General features: G+C 38.1%; 2 protein-coding genes across 3 annotated transcripts; one reads left to right on the forward strand and one right to left on the reverse strand.

The window, feature by feature from the left end:
• Positions 1 to 250: 250 nt before the first annotated feature.
• ccdc3b (coiled-coil domain containing 3b) lies at positions 251 to 10,534 on the reverse strand. Of its 2 annotated transcripts, XM_041980088.1 has the most exons (4): positions 10,340 to 10,534; positions 9,721 to 10,111; positions 7,715 to 7,889; positions 251 to 1,177 (listed from the first exon to the last, which is right to left on the reverse strand). In XM_041980088.1, exons 2-4 carry the CDS (start codon positions 10,077 to 10,079, stop codon positions 896 to 898), a joined length of 816 nt encoding a protein of 271 aa, XP_041836022.1. In that variant the 5' UTR covers positions 10,080 to 10,111; positions 10,340 to 10,534; the 3' UTR covers positions 251 to 895. The 2 variants fall into 2 exon arrangements, with proteins under 2 accessions (XP_041836022.1, XP_041836021.1); XM_041980087.1 differs by lacking the exon at positions 10,340 to 10,534 and having other exon boundaries at positions 9,721 to 10,333.
• A 1,519-nt stretch (positions 10,535 to 12,053) lies between these two features.
• Positions 12,054 to 15,403, forward strand: LOC121636533 (zinc finger protein with KRAB and SCAN domains 1-like). Its single transcript, XM_041980086.1, has 2 exons — positions 12,054 to 12,347; positions 14,033 to 15,403. The coding sequence occupies exons 1-2, from the start codon at positions 12,167 to 12,169 to the stop codon at positions 14,950 to 14,952; spliced, it is 1,101 nt and encodes a 366-aa protein (XP_041836020.1). The 5' UTR covers positions 12,054 to 12,166; the 3' UTR covers positions 14,953 to 15,403.
• The last annotated feature ends 8,346 nt before the right edge of the window (positions 15,404 to 23,749 follow it).

Below are 23,749 nucleotides of genomic sequence, written 5' to 3' on the forward strand. Positions count from 1 at the left end.
GTGACAACAGGAACTCAGACGCTGGGCTGCAGACACGCCAGATCAGAGCAGCCTACAGGCTTATTGAATGATGTAGAAATCTGTGGACTTTAAATGTTTGAAACAAAATGTCTCATCATCCTCTGGACACACACAAACTGTAAGAGCTGCACCTGCCCTCTGAAATGTTTGTGTCATGTAACATAACTGCGGATGACTGAGCTGCAGGTTCTGTGTCAGAGCCGGTTACCTTGGCAACGTGTCACAACGAAATAGTCCACTCAGCCTTCTTGTGAAAAACTTAATAATTTATTTAATAGTTTTTTCTTTCTTAATGGACCATGGTATAAACGGGATAATGCCCTCCGAGGTGGCCATTATCATAAATTAATGGACGCTTCATGTCAGATGGATCACGCCTCCACGAAGTCGGGCATTATCCTTTACTTAAACAGGGACACTTATTCTAGCCTACAGTTTTAGACATCAGATGTTTTTGATCATCTAAAATTAATAATGCCAAACACATTTAATTAAGAATAGGCTATATTATTTGTGTTCTATTAAATCTAGAAATGGGGGCAGATTAGAATAAACTGACATGCTGTCTAAATGTTGAGCCCCAAATGACAAAGTTTGATCTGGAGCATCTAAGAATATTATTTTTAAAGAAACAAACATTCATATGATGCATGGTGTGTCCAGCACGTAAAGAAATAGCATTTTATATATATATATATAAAAAAATGTTTAAGCAATGAAGACATGAATAATGTTTGAATGAATCGAAATTGTTAGTTGTTTCTGCCGTCGCTGTTTTCAACCAACTTTTCCCTCTCTATCTATTTATCTGCCTCTGTATGCACCATGAGGGAAAAGTATTGGTTTGCCTTGACAGATGACAAAAACAAACCAGTTAGATTTTTAATTTGGCCTGTTTGAGTGGAGGGTTTTTATGATCTTGGGTAGTTTCCTGATCAGGGTGAGTTTGGGGCGTCCTTGACTCATAGAGCTGTTTGAGACTGAGGGTCTGTTGCTCCTTTGTTCCTCGTTGGGCTTGCCGTAGCTGGCGTTTTAGGGTCTTCACCTTCTCCCTCAGGTGACCATTGGCTTTTTCCAGGGAACGCACTTTTTGGGAGAGAGTCCTCACCCTCTCTTCCTCCTCAAACAGAGCCTTCTGCACCGTTGAACACAACAACTAAGAGGAGAAAAAAAAAAAAAAAAACAACAGGATTGCTTACCCAAGCTTTGACAGCACTTATGTTTAGAATATTGAAAGAGCATAATAAGAGCACAATGAGTCTTTGATCAAGTGAATGCAAGCCAAAAGTGGGACAAATTGTGACCCATGTAAACATTGCAATGCTAATTTGGTGTTTTTTTTTTACATTTTTTTTTATAGTGTTACAGAGGATAGTCCTAACTAACATCAGGATACACTTAACTGACAGATATTATTTTATTTTATACTTCTGCAGTATTTGTTAGATGCATCACAACCTCCAGAGCAGTGGTTTCCAAACTGGGGGGTGTACCAGGGGAGACACAGCTAGCTAGGCTAAATAAAGTTTGTAGTGTTTGCACTGCTGGCAAAATGTGGAAAAATTTGTTAAAGTGAAAAAAAGAAAAAGACCAAATGATCTCGCCCTAGGCTTTACCAGGTAATGGTCAATGATGGATAATGAAGACAGACCACAGTGTGGTGTGTTTCAAAATATCAGCATTTGACAGTATGAAGCCAAACAAGTTATAACATCCCTTTGGGGGTCCCTGAACACAGAGAAAATGCTGTTGATTACTTCAGAAATAAATGACTCAACTGTTATATATAATGCAGATTTGTTTTACTAAAGGAGCATCTGTCTCATCGAAAACTCAACTCACCTGAAGTAGTTTGCAATTTCCTGGTTTAAAAATGCCTCACACTATAGCAGAGGAATTATCATTCCCTCTACTTCTGACACGGTTTTAACTATAATTAATGAAGTAGCAGCCAATAAACTAAAGACTGTTTTGTAACACATTTCTGTGTGTTTCTTTGTAAGCACTGGCATACGTATCATAATAGAATTGGGTGGGTGGGGGCTTGACATTATTTTTGTCAATGAAAAGGGGGCCCTTCAGAAAAAGTTTGGGAACCACTGTTCTAGAGTAACTATGTGAAAACCTGCATCTATGAACAAATTTTGTCACTAAACACTACTATACCTTTAGGACCTGCCATATATGTTTCAATAAATAATGTCCATATGTTGGTGTTTCAAAGCAACAGGAGAAGAAATGTGTTAATTAAACCATTCAGCTTACACCTTCTAATCCAAAAGCTATAGTTAGAACAGCTTTACTGTTATTTTACAAGGTCAAATTTTAAACCTGTAGAAAGCAGAAAACAACTACTTGCTATGTAAAAATACATTGATGTGATGGTGTTTTTTTTAATGGCATATGATCTCAGCCCATATAACTGAAATGGGGTTTATGAGCATTTTATGTGTGTGTGTGTCTGGGGTGGGGTGGGCATAATGACATTTTGAGGAGTCTCTCGGCTTAAGCATTCATAATAACAAAATTGAAATATAACAGTAATGATGTTTGGCGGAAATATGGACCCAAATGCACAGCAGAGAGGCAGAAGACAGAATGTAGGTAAAAGGGTTCATTCCACGAACCAAAAAAAACAAGAAACTCAGGAACCACATGACAGCAGAAAAACCATAGGAGACAGGACGGATGATGTGACCAAAGACACTCTTGAATTATCGTAGCGCCCCCCACAGCCTTGTAGTATATACTACAGCAGTTTTATGGGGGTGTTGAAGCCTTTATCCTAGTTTTCGCTACCATGACATCTAATCCAGGCTGGAGACTGAAGAATAGAAAACAGCATCCTAACATAAGTGTTGGGAAGCTGCAGGTGAGTCAGGGCCTTGTGAAGTGCTATCGAGATAGCATCCTCCGTAGAACAGTTCTCCCTGTAGGCAAATTGCAGGCTGCATCCTTGATGTGCTTCAGAAGCATCCGCATGAAACACTTCATGATGACTGGGGTGAGAGCGCTGGGGCAGTAATTACTGAGGTAGGTAATGGTTGTTTTTTTGGGGACAGGCACAATGATGGAGGACTTCAATCCAGAAGTGAACATAGGACAGCACAGGTGTTGTGTATTCCTCTAGATCAACGTCATCTTTGAACACACCCCAGTCTGTGTGTTCAAAGCAGCCTCCTCAGTCCAAACCTGAGTGGTTCTGGTGGGTTTGGTCCTGCAGATCAGAGGTTTGTAGGCAGGGATCAACTCCATAGAAATATGATCTGACATCCAGAGGTGAGGAGCTGCTGCAGCCGTGTATGCTTCTGGAATGTTACAGTACACCTGGCCCAATTAAAGTCTCTTGTCAAAAAATTTATGAATTTGTGGACTTTGGGGAGGACATATTTTAATTTCACGTGGTTAAAGTCCCCAACCACGATCATAGCCGCCTCTGGGTTAGCGTTCATCTGCCCAGTGATCAGGCAGTACAACTCCTCCAGCGCTAACTTAGCATTAGCTTGCGGTGGTATGTAGGCCGCCATAACCATGACTGATCTGAGTTCTCTAACCAGTTTAAACAGTCTGCACTTCATTGCCAGATATTCCAGGTTGGGGGAGCACGAGTTTCTAATAATGTTCATAGCTGTACACCACAAGTTGTGAACACACAGTGCCAAACCTTTGGACTTTCTCAAAGCTGCAGTCTGATGGACACAGAATAGAGTGCCCTGCTAGCTCCACCGCTATTGTTGTCCAGCCAGGTTTTAGTGAAGATTGCTACACAGCTGTCAGTGTTACATGAGACAATCCACGGACAAATTTCGTCCAGTTTGTTAGCGAGAGACCTGGCATTGGTGAGGAGCCGGTCTGTGTGGGTTAGCTTGTAGCTTAGCATGCAGCTCACTCCGCTTGCCCTTTTTTAATGTTGTCTCCTCCATCTCCAGGCCATAGAGGGGGAATGGTGGACTCTGTGGTTCGCTGCAATTCAGGTGGAATAAAGTTGGGCTTTGGCAATGCAGAAAAGCCATAGTTTTCCCCAATTTCAGCAGGTCAGCTTTGGATTAAGGTTTCCAAGTTAGTGTTAGGAGTTAGTATTTGATGTACTAATGCAACATGGGTTAAAAATAGGAAGTTTCTGTACTACAGCTGTCTCTGCGCTCTTTTAGATTAACTGCATGTTTTAGGTCATAGAATGGCAACACTGGGTGATGTTTAGCTTGACTAGTTGAGTAGCCACCTCTTGTACAGAGGCTACAGCCAACCTAGGTTTTAATCCTGGTCTGGGTTTTTATCATCCCCCTTTCTTGTCAGCTAAAGAGTCCAAAAATCTTAAACAGAAATAAGGGAAAAAGAATATCAGCATTTGGAAATTTAGCCCATAATATTTCATACAAAAATATTGGTGTGGGATTTAATATTTTTATGATGTTGCACCAGACAAATCTGCTGCTTTTGATACTGGATTTCCTCTGGATAAGTCACAAGCAAGACTGCTGTTGGCACACTCTTTGGGCTGAGAACCAAGATCAACAGCTTGTAAGTCATCCAGAAAATCCCACTGTTTGTGTATGAATGAGACAAAAATAAAGAGTTTGTTTTGGATGCTTGTTGAAAAAAAGGGAGAGAAAGGAATGGAAAAAAATCCTAAATACATACTGAATCATTTTTATGTTTTGACCTTTACTGCTGGCGCTACAGGCCCTGCTTTGTATGCAACACTGATTTTACAGAAAAAAAGGCCAGAGACAAAACATGTTTAGCTCAAAGTAGCGACTGAGATCAAACCAAGGTAGAAAAATGATAACACAACATACTCTCCCTGTTTCAGGGAGACACTGCTGTGAGATGAAACCCAACATGCCTGTGAACCTGTGACAGGCAATCCAAAGGTCTGAACCTCTAGTGGGTTAAAAAGAATAAAAAAAATTAACTCCAGATGCCTCCAACTGTGTGCTGCTGTGCCAGAGTGGATTTCCTCTGCAGACTCTAATGCTTTCACATTGGCCAGCGGGAGAACTTATGTAAATTCTCTGCCATCAGATAATAACTGCTGAGGGTTTAGAGGAAATGTTAAAAATGTGCTGCCGACCCACATCATTGGTCAGTTCATTACTTGTTGTAAAATTACCTGTGGATTCTTTTGCCATGTGCTCAGAGGTATTTCTGCGGGAAGCATGAAACTTTAAAGTGGAAAGAATGATGTTTAGAAGCTAAACATTTCTTTTTAAAAAGGAGAAAGTGTAAAATGCCACATTAGTGTTTTGTGGTGCCACAAATGACTTTCACACAAGTGTGCATTCAGTTCTGAATTGGACCAGAAGCTGTGCTGATTGTCAGACTCAACTGAATTGAAGTGGGCATAAGACTGACTGACAAATATCAAATATCTGTGAGCATATTTCAGCTACATTTTCTTATAATAATAGCAATAATAATAATAATAATAATAATTGGGGGGGGGGGGCTTTATCTCTGCATATAACCCACCTCCATATGTACCAAAGAGCAGGCTGTTTTGGCGTCCGGGGAGCAGTCAGGGGGGGTTAAGAGTCTTGTTCAATGGCCCTCAGACAGATTATCAAACAGTTAATGAGCCTCTTGCACAATATGTGTAAAATCACAGCTGAATTACTCAAGAATGCAAGGATATACAGCACATAAATAAAGTGCACAAGGAAGAATGAGAACCAATTATAACCAATTCATGAAACAGAGAAAAAAGGTTGCCTGCAAGAAATACAAAATTAAAAAAAAAAGTTAATTTAGCAAACCAAAAAGTAATTTCTACTTCTGTTAAATGAAATAAGCTACAGCTTTGATGAGTATTCATTTTTTCTGTAGTGCAGCTCAACGCAAACCTTAAGGTGGCACATTATCTTCTACATTTCCAGCATTCCTCACACATCAGCAGGACTTCCAAATGATGTATTATCTGAATCTAATACTGTAGCAATGATGCATTTTTAATACGCAATTTTTCATCTCAGAGAAAATATGTTTGGTGTCTTTTTAAGCAAAAATAGACAGGTATCTAAAGCCCTGAGTTCAGTTAGCTTGAAGCTGTAATCTTCATAACATGGATGATGAAATAAAAGCTTATCTCACTCCTCTAATCTCAGCCTCCTTGTCTCCTTGCTTCTTTGTCACCCTGCTCGTGACCCAAATATTGCTCATAGCAAAATATTCTAAATATTGTGCAAAATCCTAAAAAGCACTTGGAGAAGGGAAGTTCGAGGAAAGAGGAGACTTGTCGTGGTAGATTAAAGTGGGGATACAAAGGTGTATCCTCTGCATGAGTTTCTTTGGCACCCATAACATCTGCAGAGGGCATGGCATGGTAATCTTAACTTGTAAAGTGAAGTAAAATTAAATAGTTACTTTATTACAAACAGATTTAAAGGCTCATCCGAAAGAAAAAATTAAGAGGTAGGTTGCAACCAAAAATGATTAAATGATGGAGTTGTGCCATACACGACTTAAAGTTGACTTCTGTTTGAAAGGATGCTTTGAAGCAAAGATAGCTCATTTTGTTAAAGGTCTGTCATCTTGACTCCTTTCTCCTCATGTCTGTATTTGTCTTTTCTGCTCACATCTTTGGTTGGAGGAACTAAATAGAAGACCTAGATGTGTTCAAATTAGGAAAAAACATATGAGGGGTAGGATTTACATTGTGTTAGTCCAATATTTTTGTAGCCCATCTAAGCTAATATTTTTGTATTATTTAAAAAAAAACCCTGACTATTAAAATTATGTTACTGATACAGTTTGATGTTAAATCTTACGATGACTTCACATCATTAGACTTAATTTGGTTTACAGTGTATGATGTATACACACAGTGATGTGTATGGTATGAGCTTGTGGGAGGCCAGGTTAATTGTCCTAGTAATGATTGCCCGGATTGCCTGTAAAAACAAAGTCTGATTTTTATTTTGCAAAGAGGATGTTCCATCACGAGGATGATGTAAGGCAGCAGTGTGAGATGTTGCTTTATAAACATAATCATTAGCTTGGCTCAAAGGGTTTGCTATAAAAGAAACACAAATCGATGTTTTCATTCTTTTTACACTTTAAAGGTTTTTGTTTTCATGAGTAATCAGTAAATTACTGGAAACAGACAGAAAAGGGCTGAAACAGATCTTAATAAGATTCATTAGAAGAGACAAAGTACTAGTGAGTCTTTGAAAAATAGTTTCACAATATAGTCATCATAGTTTAACTCTCTTAAATCATTATATGCATGTTGTATGAAATCTACAGCAGGAATTACTTTGTGAGAAATAACTTATATGATGAACTTAAATGAATACATCCACTCTCCCTGACTTTGATTCCCTTGGTGGTTCTGTTAGTGACTCTTTATATATATATATATATATATATATATATATATATATATATATAAAGAGTTCTTTGACCAGCCAAACCTCAGAAAATGTGCTTATGGTTTCTCAGGCATTAAAGACATATTAACTTGCCAACTTCTTTGCAACATCTCTTTGAAAACAACAGGATGTAATACCAAATCCTTTCGTGTGTACTGCATTACGTCTGGCTTTAAGAACTTATTGAACTCTTTTGTGTGTGAAGCCACCATGAAACTGTAACTTTCACCAACTGTCTAACACGGAGAACTTCAAAAGAAATTTTTGAAGTCAACATTTTTTTCAACACCAGATCTATGTTGGTGGTTCATGTGGCTACGCACCCTGCTGTCCTCTTGAGCCTCCCACTCCGGAGTAAAACTGTGGACTTGAGTTCCAGGTGTGCAGTTGGAGAACTGGAAGAGACTTGCAAACATGCGATGGTTTTCTGCAGTGTCAGGGAAGATTGGGTCTTGAAAGTTAACTCCATGTGGGACAATGTTATAGTTCTCATCCATCCTGCATGTGCAGAAAGGGGACATATTAGCATGTAAAAAACAATGAACAAAGTCAACAGAGATGTAAATATGCACACGAAGAAAATGTGTAGCACTGAATTGCAATCATGACTGTTCAAACTGAAGAAAACAGACCCACTTAAAGCTTTTTAAACCAAAATACTGTTTCATTAAGCTTGTAGGGATTTAGCATACTGTGTAATAAATTGGGAGGCATATATCAAGTAAAAAAATGTTTTTGAGGATAACTATCTCTGCAAATTGTTAGCAAACTGTGATCTATTTTTATGCAATCTACAAAGGCATGCAAATTACAAGCCCAAAAGGAATTATAGTGCATGCTTCATATCTTTGGGAAACCTTTTGGCATACATCTGGATTCCATCTTGTAGACCTCCAGGGACATCTAAAGTCTGGCTGTCCTTGTCAGAGGGTTATGTGTGTTGTATATGTGTGTGCATGAAAAGCAAGAAGCGAGCTGAGGTTTGGCTCCATCAGAAGAGGTCAAAGGTTAGATGTAATCACAATAACTAAATGAGGTGCATGGACTTGTGAATATAGAGAAACTTGTCAAGGGTCTACAAAGAAAAAAATAAACTAAAACTAGTATAATCCACTATTTTGCACTGCAGTCAATGTACATATTTAATGTCCTATAATCTTCTGTTTTGGTTGCTTTTTCTTTGACAGAGAAGTTTGAAGGACTGAAAAAGAAGCAGTGAAACATATGGCTAAAGCCGGACATTCAATCTGTCTTATTTAGAGGTCCTGAGGGAGATCCTTAGATGCATTTTAGGATTCCTGTGCATCCTGTGCAGGGAGCTTGTGCTTATTATTGATTGGAAAGCCATTTTTAGTGTAAGGAGATGTTTTAGGGGCGTTTATAACAAAATAAATGTAATCTGGAGACTGCAATGAAATGTTTTCAGTTTTGACTAGTTTCTGGGGGTTGGTGTTGCTAAGCATCCACAACAACTCAAAACTTATCAGTAATAGTTATGATGCAGAGGCTGGAGTGAACAAAGAACCACAGATTGGGATGTGGTTACTGAGTTGTATCTCATTTCTTCAAATCCACTGATGTAACGCTGTGTGAATTTTTGGGTGTTGTGCTGCCAAATTCCATATCAGATAACAGAAAACAGAGCTCACTTTGAAGTAATTAAATATATTAAATCCATATTACTCAGTAAAAACAAGTATGATGCTTCTAATTGTTCATCAAGCTTTACTACTCTACTGTTCAGGATCTTTTTCAATTCATTGTTTGACACAGTTACACAATTATAATGCACCTTTCTCATCTGGTTTCAATATTCAAAAGTCAAAGAAGCTCTGAGCTGCAGACAAATTATCTTTGCATTGGCAGTAATATAAAACAATAATCTTGTCTCAAATATTCAAAGGCAGTTTCAGATCCTGACACAGAAGTTCAATTGCATTTCAAATCCGAATAAATAAGTTACATGAAACAACAGCATTGTGACACAACAGCTTTAGGAGAGCAGAAGCCACATCTGGAAGAAGGTGCAAGCTGGTCATCCATGCACATCATATCAGGTATTAGGATAGTAACAGAAACATGCTTTGAAACTTTGTTTAGATCAGTGGTTGCAACCAAATGACCTGCTTGAAACTTCAGTAATATAATTTTTCTTTCCTTTTCTTTTTTTGTTTTGCTTTTGTTTTTTATGTAAATAAGTTGTTTTGCTAAACTTTGTGTGTGTTACTGTGACTCATCATATCCTTTGGGTGCAGTAAAATCTTTGCAACCATGAGTGTATTAAATGGCTCAACATACAAACAGAGAACGTCGGTTAGAGGTTGTTCACCTTAGAAAGAAGTAGTAGTTGTTGTTTTTGGTGACGCTGTAGGAAAAACACGGCAGGTAACCCAGGCCGCTGACATTAAACCTGGATCCAGCGGGGACCTCCAGCATGCTGCCCCACGCCTGATCGCACAACAGCTCGATCTCTGCAGAGAAGAGCAGATCGGTGTCGTGCTGCCACGGCAGGTAGTTATACACACTGTACGACTCCTTGTGCAGCGCCAACACCTTGGCGAAGACGATGATCTCCGCAAGTTCAGCTCGGCACGCTTCTGTCTGCGGTCTCCAGTCGTGGGGTAACTGACATCCCAAGCTCCCACCGGGGCTGACAGCCGCCAGAATCAACGCCAAAGTAATCCACATTATGTGACAGAGAGGAGACGTGCGTTGGTCCGCTGAGCGCACCAAGGCGCACATTAACGTTGATGGGTGAGATGAATATAAAAAGAAAAAAATATATATATACATGCAGGGTTTTCACATATGCAAATTTAGATTTTTTTAATGCAAGTCTACTTAAATAAATGTTTTAAAAGCAGAGTATCCCTGGATAATAGCCTAAATCTCCTGCAGCCCTGCGACCTTGTCCAGTCACAGTTCCTGCTGGTTCTCTCAAATCTTACCAGTATCCTCTTCAAAAAACGGTGGCCCTCTCAGACGACAGGCGAGGGATAAAATGAAAAAGATGAAAGAAAACAAAAAGGAAAGAAATAAGAAAAAACTTTTGGAAACCCTTTACAACTTCTTTCATGAGTAGAATAATTTCTCTTGGTCCCAAATTGTGAGTATTTGTTACATTTAAGGCTGTTAACACAGCACCGAACAATAAAGTTCTAAGGAAAAAACACCGGCGCCCTCTAATGACAATTTCAATAAACACCTTTAACTTCAGACTTCTGCTGCATCATTTTTGGTTTAAAAATATATCACTGCACAAATGACAAATGTCAGTGCTGTTTATTTGAAACTAAGATGGAATTGTCTATAGTAAACAAAAGTGTTTTAATCTAAGTTAAAGTCTGGGCAACTAAAAAAGAAAAAGAGTGATAGTGTAGATTATGATAATCAGAACAACTAAATTTAATGTATCACATAATTGTTAATGCAGATGACACTTTAGACCATATTTATATATATAAAAAAAAAAAAAAACATATGTTGCTAGCCTAAAAGGAGCCTTGAAGGACGATGACCTAACAACATGCATTTAAAAAAAGGACAAAGGAAAAAGAAAATATGATGAAGCATATATCGCCCTAGGCTTGACCAGATAATGGTCAAGTTATGATAATGGTCATGGTGTGGATATGTCTCAAAATATCAGCATCTGACAGTATGATGCCAAACAAGTTACAACCCCATTTTGGATCTTTTCATCCTGAACATGGAGAAAGTCCTGTTGATTAGTTTAGAAACAAATGACTAACTGTAGCATAGTTGTTTAACTAAAGCAGCATCTGTCTCATCAAATGCTCAACTTTGAAGTAGTTTGCAGTTTCCTGGTTTAAACGCCTCACACTAAAGCAGAGGAATTGATTATTCCCTATGTGACTGATATGGTTTTAATAACAATTAATGAAGTAGGAGCCAATAAACTAAATACTATTTTGTGGCACATTTCTTTGGACATTTTTTGTAAGCATTGGGGTATGTTTGCTGCAGACTGCATTAGTACAAGATCAGAGATCCTAATCATGACATAATAACTTTTGTAATTATGAGTTATGTGGTCAGAAATAAGTCAAAATCCTCTCAGTATTATTGAACTAGAAGTCATTATTGTATGAAAATGTAAGAGACGGGGTGGCCGGGCTTTCTCTTAGAGATAGAATGAGAAGCTCAGTCAGCTGCTCCTCTGCACCTAGAGGGGCCAGATGAGGTGGCTTAGGCCTGCTTAGGCAACTGCCCCCTTGAACCAATTGGATAAGTGGCAGAAAAAAAACAAAAAAAACAAAAAAAAAAAAAACAAAACAAAAAAAAAAAAAAAAAAAAATATATATATATATATATATATATATATATATATATAGAGAGAGAGAGAATAGATAGATAGATAGATAGATGTGTGTGTGTGTGTGTGTGTGTGTGTGTGTATACCTGTATACCCTCCTTAATTTACCTCAATAGAATCACCACAACTATCTTTTCACATTACATCCATCTACTTTTGTCATATCATGCCCTTCACATCTCAACATCCGAGTATTTTCTGCATGTTGTTATGCTTAAAGTTGTGTAGATGTGTAGAGGGTGAAAAAATGGGCGTAACTTGGTCTTCCAGGCTGTAGACGGAAGAGTCTTTCTAGAAAAGAAGAAGAAGAAAGAAGAAAGAAGAAGAAGAAGAAGAAGAAGGCAAGAAGCAGAAGAAGAACCTAGTCACGTGACTGGGTTGAGCATCTTTTTGGTCCATTTTGGAGGATATTAGCAAGAGCACCGTGCAACTCAAGAAAATGACCAAACTACAATTCTTAAACGTCTTTTTGACTGAACGTCTCATGCTAGCTGCGCAGGAGATTTACAAGTCTGTCGAGGATACTATTTTGGAGTACCAGGAGGAGATAGCGATCAGGGAGCGGGAGAACGACCATCTGAGACGCAGGCTCCGAGAAGCTGGAATTGAAATATGGCCAGGTTAGCTCCCCCAAAAGCTAACGGTGTAGTAATGTCCCTGCATTGCAGTGTTTGTCATCTCTCTGTGTGACAGCGCTAGCTAAAATCAGGATTGTGACAAGCGGGACAAATGTAGTGACATAAAAATAGCAACGGAATAATGTTGCATCACTCTTAAAGAAGTTAACAATGGTCTTTGGCAAGATAGTTTACATTAGCTGCTGCTGTTATGAAGCGGCTAGTATGCTAGCGACCTTTGTTCGTTAGCTAGCCTGCTAGCCAGTTGCCCAGATTCCAGTTAGCGTCGATTATTACTGGTCCATATACGAGTTCTTTCTTCGCATATAATCGTTTAGATTGTTCGAGTTTATAATTAATCTGTGAAGGACACACTTGTGATAATCAACTGAAGAGACATACAAATTATGTGTCAGTAATGTTTTTCTTTGACTTTCTTGAAGATCCTCCAGGCATGCTTGGGTTATTTCAGTTCAGATGTATATATGTAATACACATCATTATTATTTAAAGGTGTTGAATTGTGTGTTGTGTTGAATCTTGAATTATGGCTTCCCTATCATACAGCAGTGATTCAATGTTTATGAAACGTCTGTAATTTGATTTATTTCGGTGCAAGTTACTCAAGTCACCAAATCTTAAAAGTAACCAGGAAGTCTGTTAAACAGTAGACTTGGTAAATCGTATGTAAATGTAGCCAGTTGTTGCATATCTGTTTGTAGTACAGTGAAATTTAAGCAGACTTTGATAGTATTTTGTGAGATATCCTTTCACAGCAGGAAATCTCACTTTATGATTCTGGTAACTAAACTGCTTCACCTTGGGAATGTTAGGTTTCCTCAAACTAATTTAAGGACCCTGCAGAACATTTTAGCAGTATAAACATCAAGACTTTGACTACGTCTTTTCAAAACATTAACTTTATAATTTTTTAGCCTATCATTTATAATACGAATGGTGCCAAATTCTCTATTTTGCTGCACGATCCACCTAGTTTACTTTGTGGGCAGATGTGAACATGATATCTAGGCACTTTCCTTTAGAATTTCCTCATGTTATTAATAAATCATTTGTCCATCAGTGTTGGGAAGCCGTCCTGTTCCATAAGCAGTAAAACACTGAGCCTGAACAGTCTGAACCCTTTTCGTTCATTTTCAGTAAACTGCGGAAAGACACCAGTGTTCTTTTTGGAGAACTTTGGCTTCTCAGCTTGCAGTTTTCCTATGCATGTCATTGTTTTATCATATATTGTAGAATTATGAATCATTAACATTAGCTATTGTGTTAAGATGAATTTAGTTGCTTAAAGTTTACACAGATTCACCAAATCTCCCTGCTTGTCTTGGTGTCAGTTGAGATTATACTTTGACCATTTCAGATAGAAGCATGCCTAGTTAAACAATTGATGATTTTATGAGTTTGAGTAGCTATCCATAATTACCACATTAAAAATGTTTCTGTTAACATTTTTATTAGTTTTAGACTCTTACCATTTCTAGAGTCTCTGCTGTAACTTTATAATCTTTTCACTTTGTCTCAGAGTACAGCTTAATTAAGGACCCATCTTTTGAATTTTCAAATGTAAAATATAATGATTAAACTTTCAAAATCCAAATAATGGTAAAGTTTTATTTTCTGCAATATTGTCATTGTTTTCAGCTGATAATTTTCTGCCATTCTTATCTCAGATCGTCCGTCCATGGGGCTGTTGGAGGAAGAGGATGGTGAGCATCCACGTCGTGAGTGGAGTCCAAGTATGGGGCATGAAGAGCGTATTCCTATTCAGATCAAGGACAAAAGAGATCTGCGCGTTAACCAAGGAGATGATCAGATTCGGGGTCATGGCTCTTGTAGCACATCAGAGAATATGTTCAGTCCTCCACGTGTTGCAAATGAATACCCCCAAGATGGCCCCCACACATCCAGCCTCCCTCAAAGTCAAGGTGTGGAGAACAGGGAAAGGGACCCTGCATCTCGAGGCGCGTCAAGGCATGTGAAGGCAGAGACTGGAGGTGGCCACAGGGGCTCCACTTCATCCAACAGTGGAGCCCAGCCTCTTGCACCGGTCAACCCAAATTGCTCAAATGAGAACAATATTGATATAACTGGGGTAGAGAACGGTGGACAGATGCTTGGTGCTAAGGGAACTGTAAATGGAGCTAACAGAGTACAGGCTGCTGTCATGCGTGGGCAAACAGCCAATGCTGTAGACTGCCCCCATCAAAAATCCCCGTTACAGGGCCACATGTCATCTTTTTGCTGCAAGGTTTGTGGTGAGGCATTTAGTCACATTGGCCATTTGCATGTGCACGTACAGGTACACACTCGGGAAAAGCCTTACCGCTGTGGAGTATGCGGAAAATGCTGCAGCTCCTCCGGTAGACTTCAGGAGCACCAGCGGAGCCACACGGGAGAGAAACCCTTCCGCTGCCAGATTTGTGGAAAGGGATTCACACAGATGGCTCATCTCAAGGTCCACATGAGGATCCATACAGGCGAGAAGCCGTACAGTTGCCCTGTGTGTGGCAAGTGCTTCAGCCGCTCTGACAAAATCAAAAGGCATCTTCAAACCCACAGCCGTGAGGGAACCTACTTTTCAGGGCAATGATGCAAGTGTTAACAACCCATTTTATAGATCACATTGATGTGGGAAACTTTTCTATAAAAAGATAAAATTGCTGCCGTTGACAAGGCTTTTCTTTCTATTTTGCAAGAACTTTGAATTCTGCAACTCTTAAATAACATTATTTTTTATCTAACTTAACACTTTTCAGTCCCTCAGTAGAACTTGTATTAGTCAGTTTAGTATGTCATTTACTCAATTTTGTATTTCTCACTTAATATTACACTTTTAAGACACAATTTGAGTTATTAGCTAGCTGAATTATCTAGCCTTTTTGTAGTCACAAAATTTAGCATGAAGTCTTCCACACATACAGAAACTTATCAAGAAATGCAAGAACATTCAGCACATTAAATCCATCAGTCACTTTATACACTTAACTCCATGCTTGAGTTTAAAAGCTGCAGATTCTATGACAATTTTCCTAAGTCTTAAAATTTAGAGTCAGTATAGACACGAGTTGTCTTCATATTTTTTCAGTTAAGTAGAGAATTGACCTGCCTGCATCTGGCTTAAGCCAGAACTGAGTTGCTCAATAAAAGTGGACTTTAGAGAAATGTAATATGAGGGGTGCACTATGAAGCAAGATGAAGGTGTTATTATGCAGACATTTGTGGAGCCTACAGTTCAAGTTTTTGGTGTCATAACTGGCTTTGTTTATTTTAACTTGCTGGAACATCATAATAATGCATGCTGAACCCATATCCTGCTTCAGAGGGGGCTATGTTCAAAGTCTCAAAGTTAAGCTGGCTATAAAAAGTGCTGCCTTGTTGTGAGGGAAGAGTATTTGAGTTAAGACTTAACACTGAAAATAGTTTCTTAAGAGTAAGATTGTCAGCCATATCTGAAAGGTACTCATAATTCAGAAGTAATTCATTTCTGTGTTCAGTTGTTGCAGCTTTTCAAAGCACCCAAACCTCTTTACAGTGAATCAGTTATTCATTCACTCCACATTCATACTTTGTGGTGGGAAGCTACTGATGGAAATGTGGCAGCCAATCTGCTTTCCATTTTTTTTTTTTTTTTTAAAAAAAAAGCCCCTTTCTGACCTTTCATACATCAGCAATACTGACACTGGAGGCAAGGATGATGAGTGAAGTGTCTTGATCAAGGACACGACAGTTTGGCTGGGAGAGCGAGATTCAAGCTGCCGATCTTCTGGCCATTGGATAACCTGCAATACCACCTGAGCCTCTGCTGCCCTGTATGTAACAATCAACTGTAAGGTTGATCCAAAATTGAATTTATTATTATTTTCGTATTTGAAGAAAAAGTGCACCCATTTCACCAGAGCCTAATGACAGCTTAACCTGTAGAGCTGAAGCAATAGCTAGTACATGCAAACCTGCTGAGCTGTACACCTGTCATGCTATTTACAAACTGGTGCAGTTAGAGTTGAGTGAGCTGCAGAGGAGCTCTGGGAAACTTGCATGTATTGACTCATGATACAGAAATCTAGACTGTTTTTATGTTTGGTCTGTTGTATAGTGCTGTTATTGCAGGTGATAGAATAAAGAACAGACAACAAATCCCTTTTAATATATAAATCATGGAGATTATTAAATTACTTTAATTTGGTCAAAAACCGAAGCTATGTCCACATCCTAAAAGATTGGACTGTGTCAAAGCTGAATGTGTAACTTTAAATAAATATTTTAAAGTACTAATGAACACGATTAACAATATTCTGACAGTTCCCTTCTTACTTTATTTGTAGCAGCAGTGTTGCTTTTTGTTATAATGATTTTCACCTTGACGCCTCCAAGGAAAAATCCTTGTACTCAGCAAATTCCGATGTGTTGGGTGATTCATTTATTTTTTTATAGTTTATAATAAGCATTAAATAAACCCCGGAGTGGCTTTTGTGCACATCCTTTACATTTTTAAATGGAATTAAAAAACTGGGATTAACAAAGGAAGTTATTAACACAGCTAAACTATTTTCTTTGAGTTATTTTGTCTTAGAAAGGCAGGTTGTGTTGAACTTGCTTCATGGTACACCCCTTGGCCACTCCTTTTCAACACATCCATTTTGCTATCTCTGTGCTGCTATCGCAGAGTAAAATACTGCCATCTCACATCATCTGTTGTGAGATTGTGCCACTATGAAGTTGAAATTTTGTGATATACTGTAAAATACCACTACTCACCACACATTTAGGAATGTTGTGGATTTAACTTTTTTTTTTTTATAGAAATGGAACGCACACTACAGCATCTGTCCTGGAAGATGCAGAAATCTCTTTAAACAAGGCCATGCAGTATTAAGTATCTTTGGCTTTTCAGGGCTCTAAGCTAGAAAAGATTTCTGTGTTTCCACAACTCCAACCAGTGTGTGGAGTTTTTGGAAAGCTTCAGTTGTGGTTCATTTTCTCAATTGATGGTTGAAGTGTCATGGAATAAAGTACTTCCTGTTCACATCTCTGATCCCTTAACAACAGCTCTTGTTTTTTTCTTTTTTTCTTTTTTTCTTTTTTTGGCTTTTTCGATTAATGCTGTATTCATGACGTAAGGTCTTTTCAGAGATGATGAGGTATGGTTACCATAAAATTCAGTAACTCAGGGTCTGTGAGTTCTTGTAAATCCATGCTTGAAGCAGAAATGAAAGTATTTGTCTGGGTTTCCCATAAAAAGATGAACTTAATATTTGGTACTGTTACGACCTGACTCTGCAAGGGGACGTGAGGCGTAACAGCTGTAACCGGTACCTTCAGAGCTCAGTCTTTTCAGTGACCCCCCCCATGTGATGAATGCAGTTTGAGACAACCTCAGCAAAGTCTTCATAGAGTGTCTTTACTCTCCTGCACACTAACTGCTGTACAGTGTTGTATCATTGCTTCTTGTTATTTTTTAATAAAGTAGTAATTGAGCATCTAATGTATGTTTTGCATTGTGTCATCTATCCTGGGAGACTAACCAAACAAATAGGATAACAGTTTGTTGTTTTAGTTATATTTGCTATAAGGTACCATTATTTTCATTAATCTCAAGACAGACATGTAAGATGAGATTAGACTGCAATGTCTGACATTTGCTTGAAATTTCCTGAGTTTCATGTCCTGAGTTGCATTCAGTTATTTTTTTTAGATGGATGGTCAAGAGAACTCTAAATATCTATTATGTGTTTATATGTGACATGTTTTTAAATCTATAAGATATTTCTTAAGGTGTCTGAAAAGCTGCATGAATTTATGAAAAGAAATGATATTTTGCATGCAGGCTTTGTGTTGTTGCTCCATACAAAATACACTCATGTTTAATGTTCTTTCTACAACAGCGTGTAGAAAACAGAGAAAAAAGGAGGTCTGCTGTTCCACCAAATTTTCGCAGCTGGGAACTGCTTTAATGAGCAATATATAAAACATAACTAGGTTTTAGTAAAGGATCCGCTGTGGATTTTGTGTGTAGTAACAATTCACAACACTTGGTGGGGTACTTTCCACTTCAGTGTTTTTATCTGTACAGGGTAGTGTGACAAAATTGCAAAAGGTGGTTGAAGTGGGATTGCATTCAGCGAATAAATGCTACATTTAAGTCTAGCTCTACATTGTTCTATCTACAGTTATACTGGTCGAGTATACACAGCTCTACACTGAGGTAGTCTGCACACATTGTCATTCATTGCCTAGTGTAGACAGAAAGTGCAGACAAGGCTCATTAAGTAAAACTATCAAACAATTTATTTACCAGTGACATTTTCATGTTGCAGCAGATGATGATAAGCAGGATCACACACTCAGTTTTTGTGATATTTATTTAATCAGGTTTCTGTGTCAGTAGTACAGATATTTTCTTTCAAATACTGAAATTAAGGAGTCCTTTGCATCACACTGAATTTGCAAACCACACAGTGATCAGAAATGAGGTGTGATGTCTTGTCAGGGAGCCAGCAGGAACGGGTGAATGCACACGAGGAGGGGCGGAGGGGTCCAATCATAAAGCTGTGACTGATGAAGATGACGCTACTGTAATACATTCCCTCATTTTTTCACAACAAACTTCATGATAACTGTTGACTTAAAACTGCTTTTGGAGGGTTCATGTTATTACTAAATTACAATATGACATAAAAAGCAGTCTGATGATGAAGGCATGTCTTAAAGAGACGCCTCGCTGTAATGCCGTCTGCGCTGATGATGGTCTTTGGCTTGCTTTCTCTCACCATCTGTTCATGAAGAAAGGTGACATTTATTTAAATATAATTGCTTTAGTAACTGTGAAAGTGTTTCATAGAAATAAAAAACCCACAAAGCTGCCAGTGAAACAGATTTAGCCAGGAGTCTATTATAATGAATTATTTCTTTATTTAATTAAAAAGTTCTGTCTACCCATATTGCAAACAAGATGGGTACTATTTATCTCTGTGTAAGATTTCTTCATTCATTAAAGAGAAAGCTAAGAATGAGACATTCTTAAGAAGTAGACAATTTTTCATTTTATTCCCAGAATCAGTGACTCTGTGACTCATACTGGCCTACAGCTGACTTTCATCTGAACAATTTCTCAATTTTCTATTTTTATTAACTTCAGGTTTGTCATTGTGTTTCATAACTTCTTTGTAAACTTATGGTAGTTGCTTGAGATGTTTTAGAGGAACGTAAAAGGAAATGAGCACTAGCATCAATTGTCACTAAAAGTAAAACGGTTTGTATGGGTGTGCAGCTACCAAACTGTATAGCTTTATATTTGAGATCTGATTTTAAGATAAAATATGCAAAAAGCAATTGTAGCATTGTGAGACATCCCGATCCAAAAAACTCTCCATGAACACACAGTGGTTTCCTGAATTCCCATAAAGATGACAACCTGCTCCATCACTCTAAAAATAGTCGGACTTATCAATATTCAACGATCTTATCAGGGTTTCGGTGTCACAGGGCTGGTGATGTATTGAGAAGAGAGAATTTTTCAGGGAACATTTACATTTTGATTTGCACATTTTGGATTTTTTTTCCCCCCACCTGGGCCCTCTCATCCCCTGTATTTAGATACAGCATATCTTTGTAAATGTACCCAGTCATAATGAGAACATCATGTCTGTGTACTTCTGCTATGTACTAGCATGGAGCAATCATATTCAGTAGCGAAAAAGTGTTTGTATTTGCAACTGACTGGAAAGGATCTGTAATGAAGTCTTGTTGAGAAACAGTCTGGCTCTGAATCCTTGCAGGATATGATTTATTGCAGGAAGATAACAGTCTACACATAAGTAATAGCAAAGGCAGCTGCACTGGGAAGAGTTAGCATTACAATCGCAGGAAAAGGTGAAATAGTTGGGTGAGCTGTACTGTGCTTATCAGGTCTTTTTGGATGTCTTTAAAAAAATCTTTGATGGGTAAATCAAACCATCTGTGGAGATGTTTGGTGTGTTAATGTATGTATTTAATTAGCTATAGATCAATACTGTGCAGCACATGTAACTCTTGTCAATATTTTTCCTACTAATAGTGTTCAGACCTTCAGACTGTGTAGAGAAGTGTGTCTGCCTCTCTTGTTTATCTTCTATAAATAAGTGTCTGAGCTAATAGATGGCCTAACTGTGTAAATATCCTACATCATTTCTTAAATGAGGTAGAATAGTATGACTACTCACCCAGTAAGTAACGTCCATCAGAACATTTCCCATGTAGGATCACATTGATGATATCGTTACTATTTGTCATCAAAATGTTCAAAACAATATAATTTTCTTCAGAAAAGTTATGTAACGTAATGCCATGAGAGTTGGTGAACTTATTCAAGTCCCTAGGTTTGGTCTCTTAAGGTGTATGTATTACAAAAAGTTGAAATAAGATCAATGAAAATTAAAAAACTGTGCCATGCTCTAGTTTTTAATGCAAAACTAGGAGCCACCTAAGAGAGGATGCTGACTGTAGATGATGAGCAGCTCAGATGTTTCAAGAATCTCTTTATAACTTCTTTGGTTACGCTGTTAACTTTATTCATGTTGTATTGACATTTAGTTTTTTTTCCATTTGAATTACATTAATTTCTAAACATGTATTGTTTGAGATTTTGCACTAAAGCATCCCCAAAAAATCCCTACACAGTCCAGTTTTTGAAATTTAAATTACTTGATAAATTTGAAAGAAAAAAAGAAGAAAATATTTTTGGAGTGTATGGAAGAAGCTTTCTTTCAGAACAGAGAACATAATTGTTGAAATAACCCTTCCTCAACGGGGGGCCACTGCAAAGGAAATCTTGCTAGAGGAGACAAACCCCACATTGTTACTAATTTGGATATGAAGAAAGACACTGAAGAAGTCATGTAGTCAGCGCCCTCCTTCAGCTTAGTGCCCAGCTGATCCTGAATGAGGCCAAAAGAAGATGATTATGGTAATGAAATAAAAGCAGCAAACGGCTGAGGTAATGGGATGCTTCTCCTCTGGCAGCAAATATTGTAAATGTTCCATGAAGAATTTAATTAAATTCAGTTCAGCTTTATTTGTACAGTGCCAATTAACAACAACATTATCTCAGGGCACTTTACAGAAATAATCAATTCAAGCCAATTCATTGCAATCCAACCAGTATTCATTCAAGCCAATTCATAAAACAATAATAGCCTTGCTAAGGAAAACAACAGAATCTTGACTTCAATTCATTTAATTCAGGATAGGAAAGAGGGATTAAAGGGCACCACAACTTTTAGAGAGAGAGACCTGCATGGAGAGAAGAAATACAAGTTAAGGATGCCAATACTCTCATAAGTTTATACGTGGAAAATAAAGAGCAGAGAGATGAAAGGAAAGGAGGTGCTCTGTGCATCATGGGATGTCTCTCAGTTGTCTAAGCCAGTGGCAGCATGACTTAGGGGAATGAGTAAACCACCTTTAACTACAAGTTTATCAAAAAGGAAGGTTTTAAGCCTGATCTTAAAGCTAGAGAGGGTGTCTGCCTCCCAAATCCAAACTGGGAGCTGGTTCCAAAATAGAGGAGCCTGATAGCTGAAGGCTGTGCCTCCCATTTTACTCTTAGAGACTCTGAGAACCACAAGTAAACCTACAGTCTGAGAATGAAGTGCTCTGTTGGGACTATGTCTAATATGTAAGGAAAGGAATTTTTATATCCTATCCTAGTTTTAACAGAGAGCCAATGCAGAGAAGCCAAAACAGGAGAAATATTATCTCTCCTGCTAGTTCTCATCAGAGCCCTCACTGCTGCATTTTAGATCAGCTGGAGATATTTCAGGGCATAGTTGGGACAGCCCAATAAAAAAGAACCACAGTAATCCAGTTCTGTAACAATAGTATGGATAGCATGGATACATTTTTCTGCATCACTCTATGACAGGATGTTCCGTATTTAAGAATTATTAAGTGGAAAAAAATGGTTCTAGAACCAATTTTAAATAAATAATTACATAGCTACACAATTTCAGGTCCAAAGACAGCCCCAGTCTTGACTGAAATTAAAAGCAGAAAATTCAGTCATCCAGGTATTTATGTCTTTAAGAAATCTTTTTAATTTCTCAAGCTGGTTTCATCAAGCTTAAAGGAGAAGTATATCAATCATCTGCATAGGAATGGAACTTTCTACAATACTGTCAAATGACATTACCTAAAGGAAGCAAGTACAATGTGAAAAGTATTTGTCCAATTACATGACCCTGAGTAACTCCATGACTTACTTTGGTGCGTGAGGAAGAAAACTAAAATCTATCAGATAAATATGTCTTAAACCAAACTAATGCAGATCAATTAATCCCCAAAACATGTTCAGTCTCTGTAGCAGAATTTTGTGATCAATGGTGTTGAATGCAACACTGAGATTAAACACGAAAAGTACAGACAGGAGTCCTTTATCTGAGGCCGTGAGAAGAGCCTTGGTCACTGGATGGATGAGATTAACAACCTAAAACTTTGTTTTACTGGAGATTTGGTGACCTGTGGACTCCCGGGAACTTACCACAATGAATTTCTTTTGTGTAAAGATTTATGGTCACTTATCAAGTCAGATAAAATAAATACTTGATATCTGACATTATTAATTAAAGTTTAGTTTGTTTGGCACCAACAGTCTTCTGAATCCTTACCTCAAAACGTGGCTCAAACCGAGTTCATTCGCATCTCCAAACATTGCGAATATCAACAGTGAGTCACACAAAGCTATACTGTTGACACTGTGTGGTAGTTTGACACACACACACACACACACACACCCGCGCACACACACACACACACACACACATCTGTGATTAGTTTGTCAAAGCTCACATTTCCCGTAGCTTCTGTCTGACCCTTCTGTGCCTCATCGATTTCAGAGGAGCAAACCACAGGATTATATCTGTAGCTATGTGAGCCCACCACTGCCTGATGAAACAACACTGCCTCAGGAGGACTCTCAACTTGAAAGCATATATTGCATTTTGCAGAAGCTTAAGTGACTTGACGGGCAGTAAAATGTGACTGAACAATGCTCCCACACTGTCTGAGCAAGTCAGTAATTTGTAGTCAGAGTACTCAATAAGTAGTGTGAGTGCATTCGTTCTCATTTCTTAGGTTTTCTTTCTCATATATGACCTATTGGTTTTTGTGTTGTCCGGAAGTGGGTCACCTATGATTGTCCATTTATTAACTGATCTGTTGCATAAGTTTCATTTAGTAAACTTCTCATTGTTAGTATGTTTTACATGACACTGTATTTTACTACAGTGTAGATGAATGAACAAACAACTGTGTGAAGTGACAACCCTCTGAGCTTTAAAGCTGCAATGATGGCTTTTCTTAATAGGTGGTAGAGCTTTGTTTGTGGTAAATAATGGCTTTACAGGCACATAGTT

Source organism: Melanotaenia boesemani, chromosome 3, assembly GCF_017639745.1.
Source record: "Melanotaenia boesemani isolate fMelBoe1 chromosome 3, fMelBoe1.pri, whole genome shotgun sequence".
In the NCBI taxonomy this organism is placed as follows: Eukaryota; Metazoa; Chordata; class Actinopteri; order Atheriniformes; family Melanotaeniidae; genus Melanotaenia; species Melanotaenia boesemani.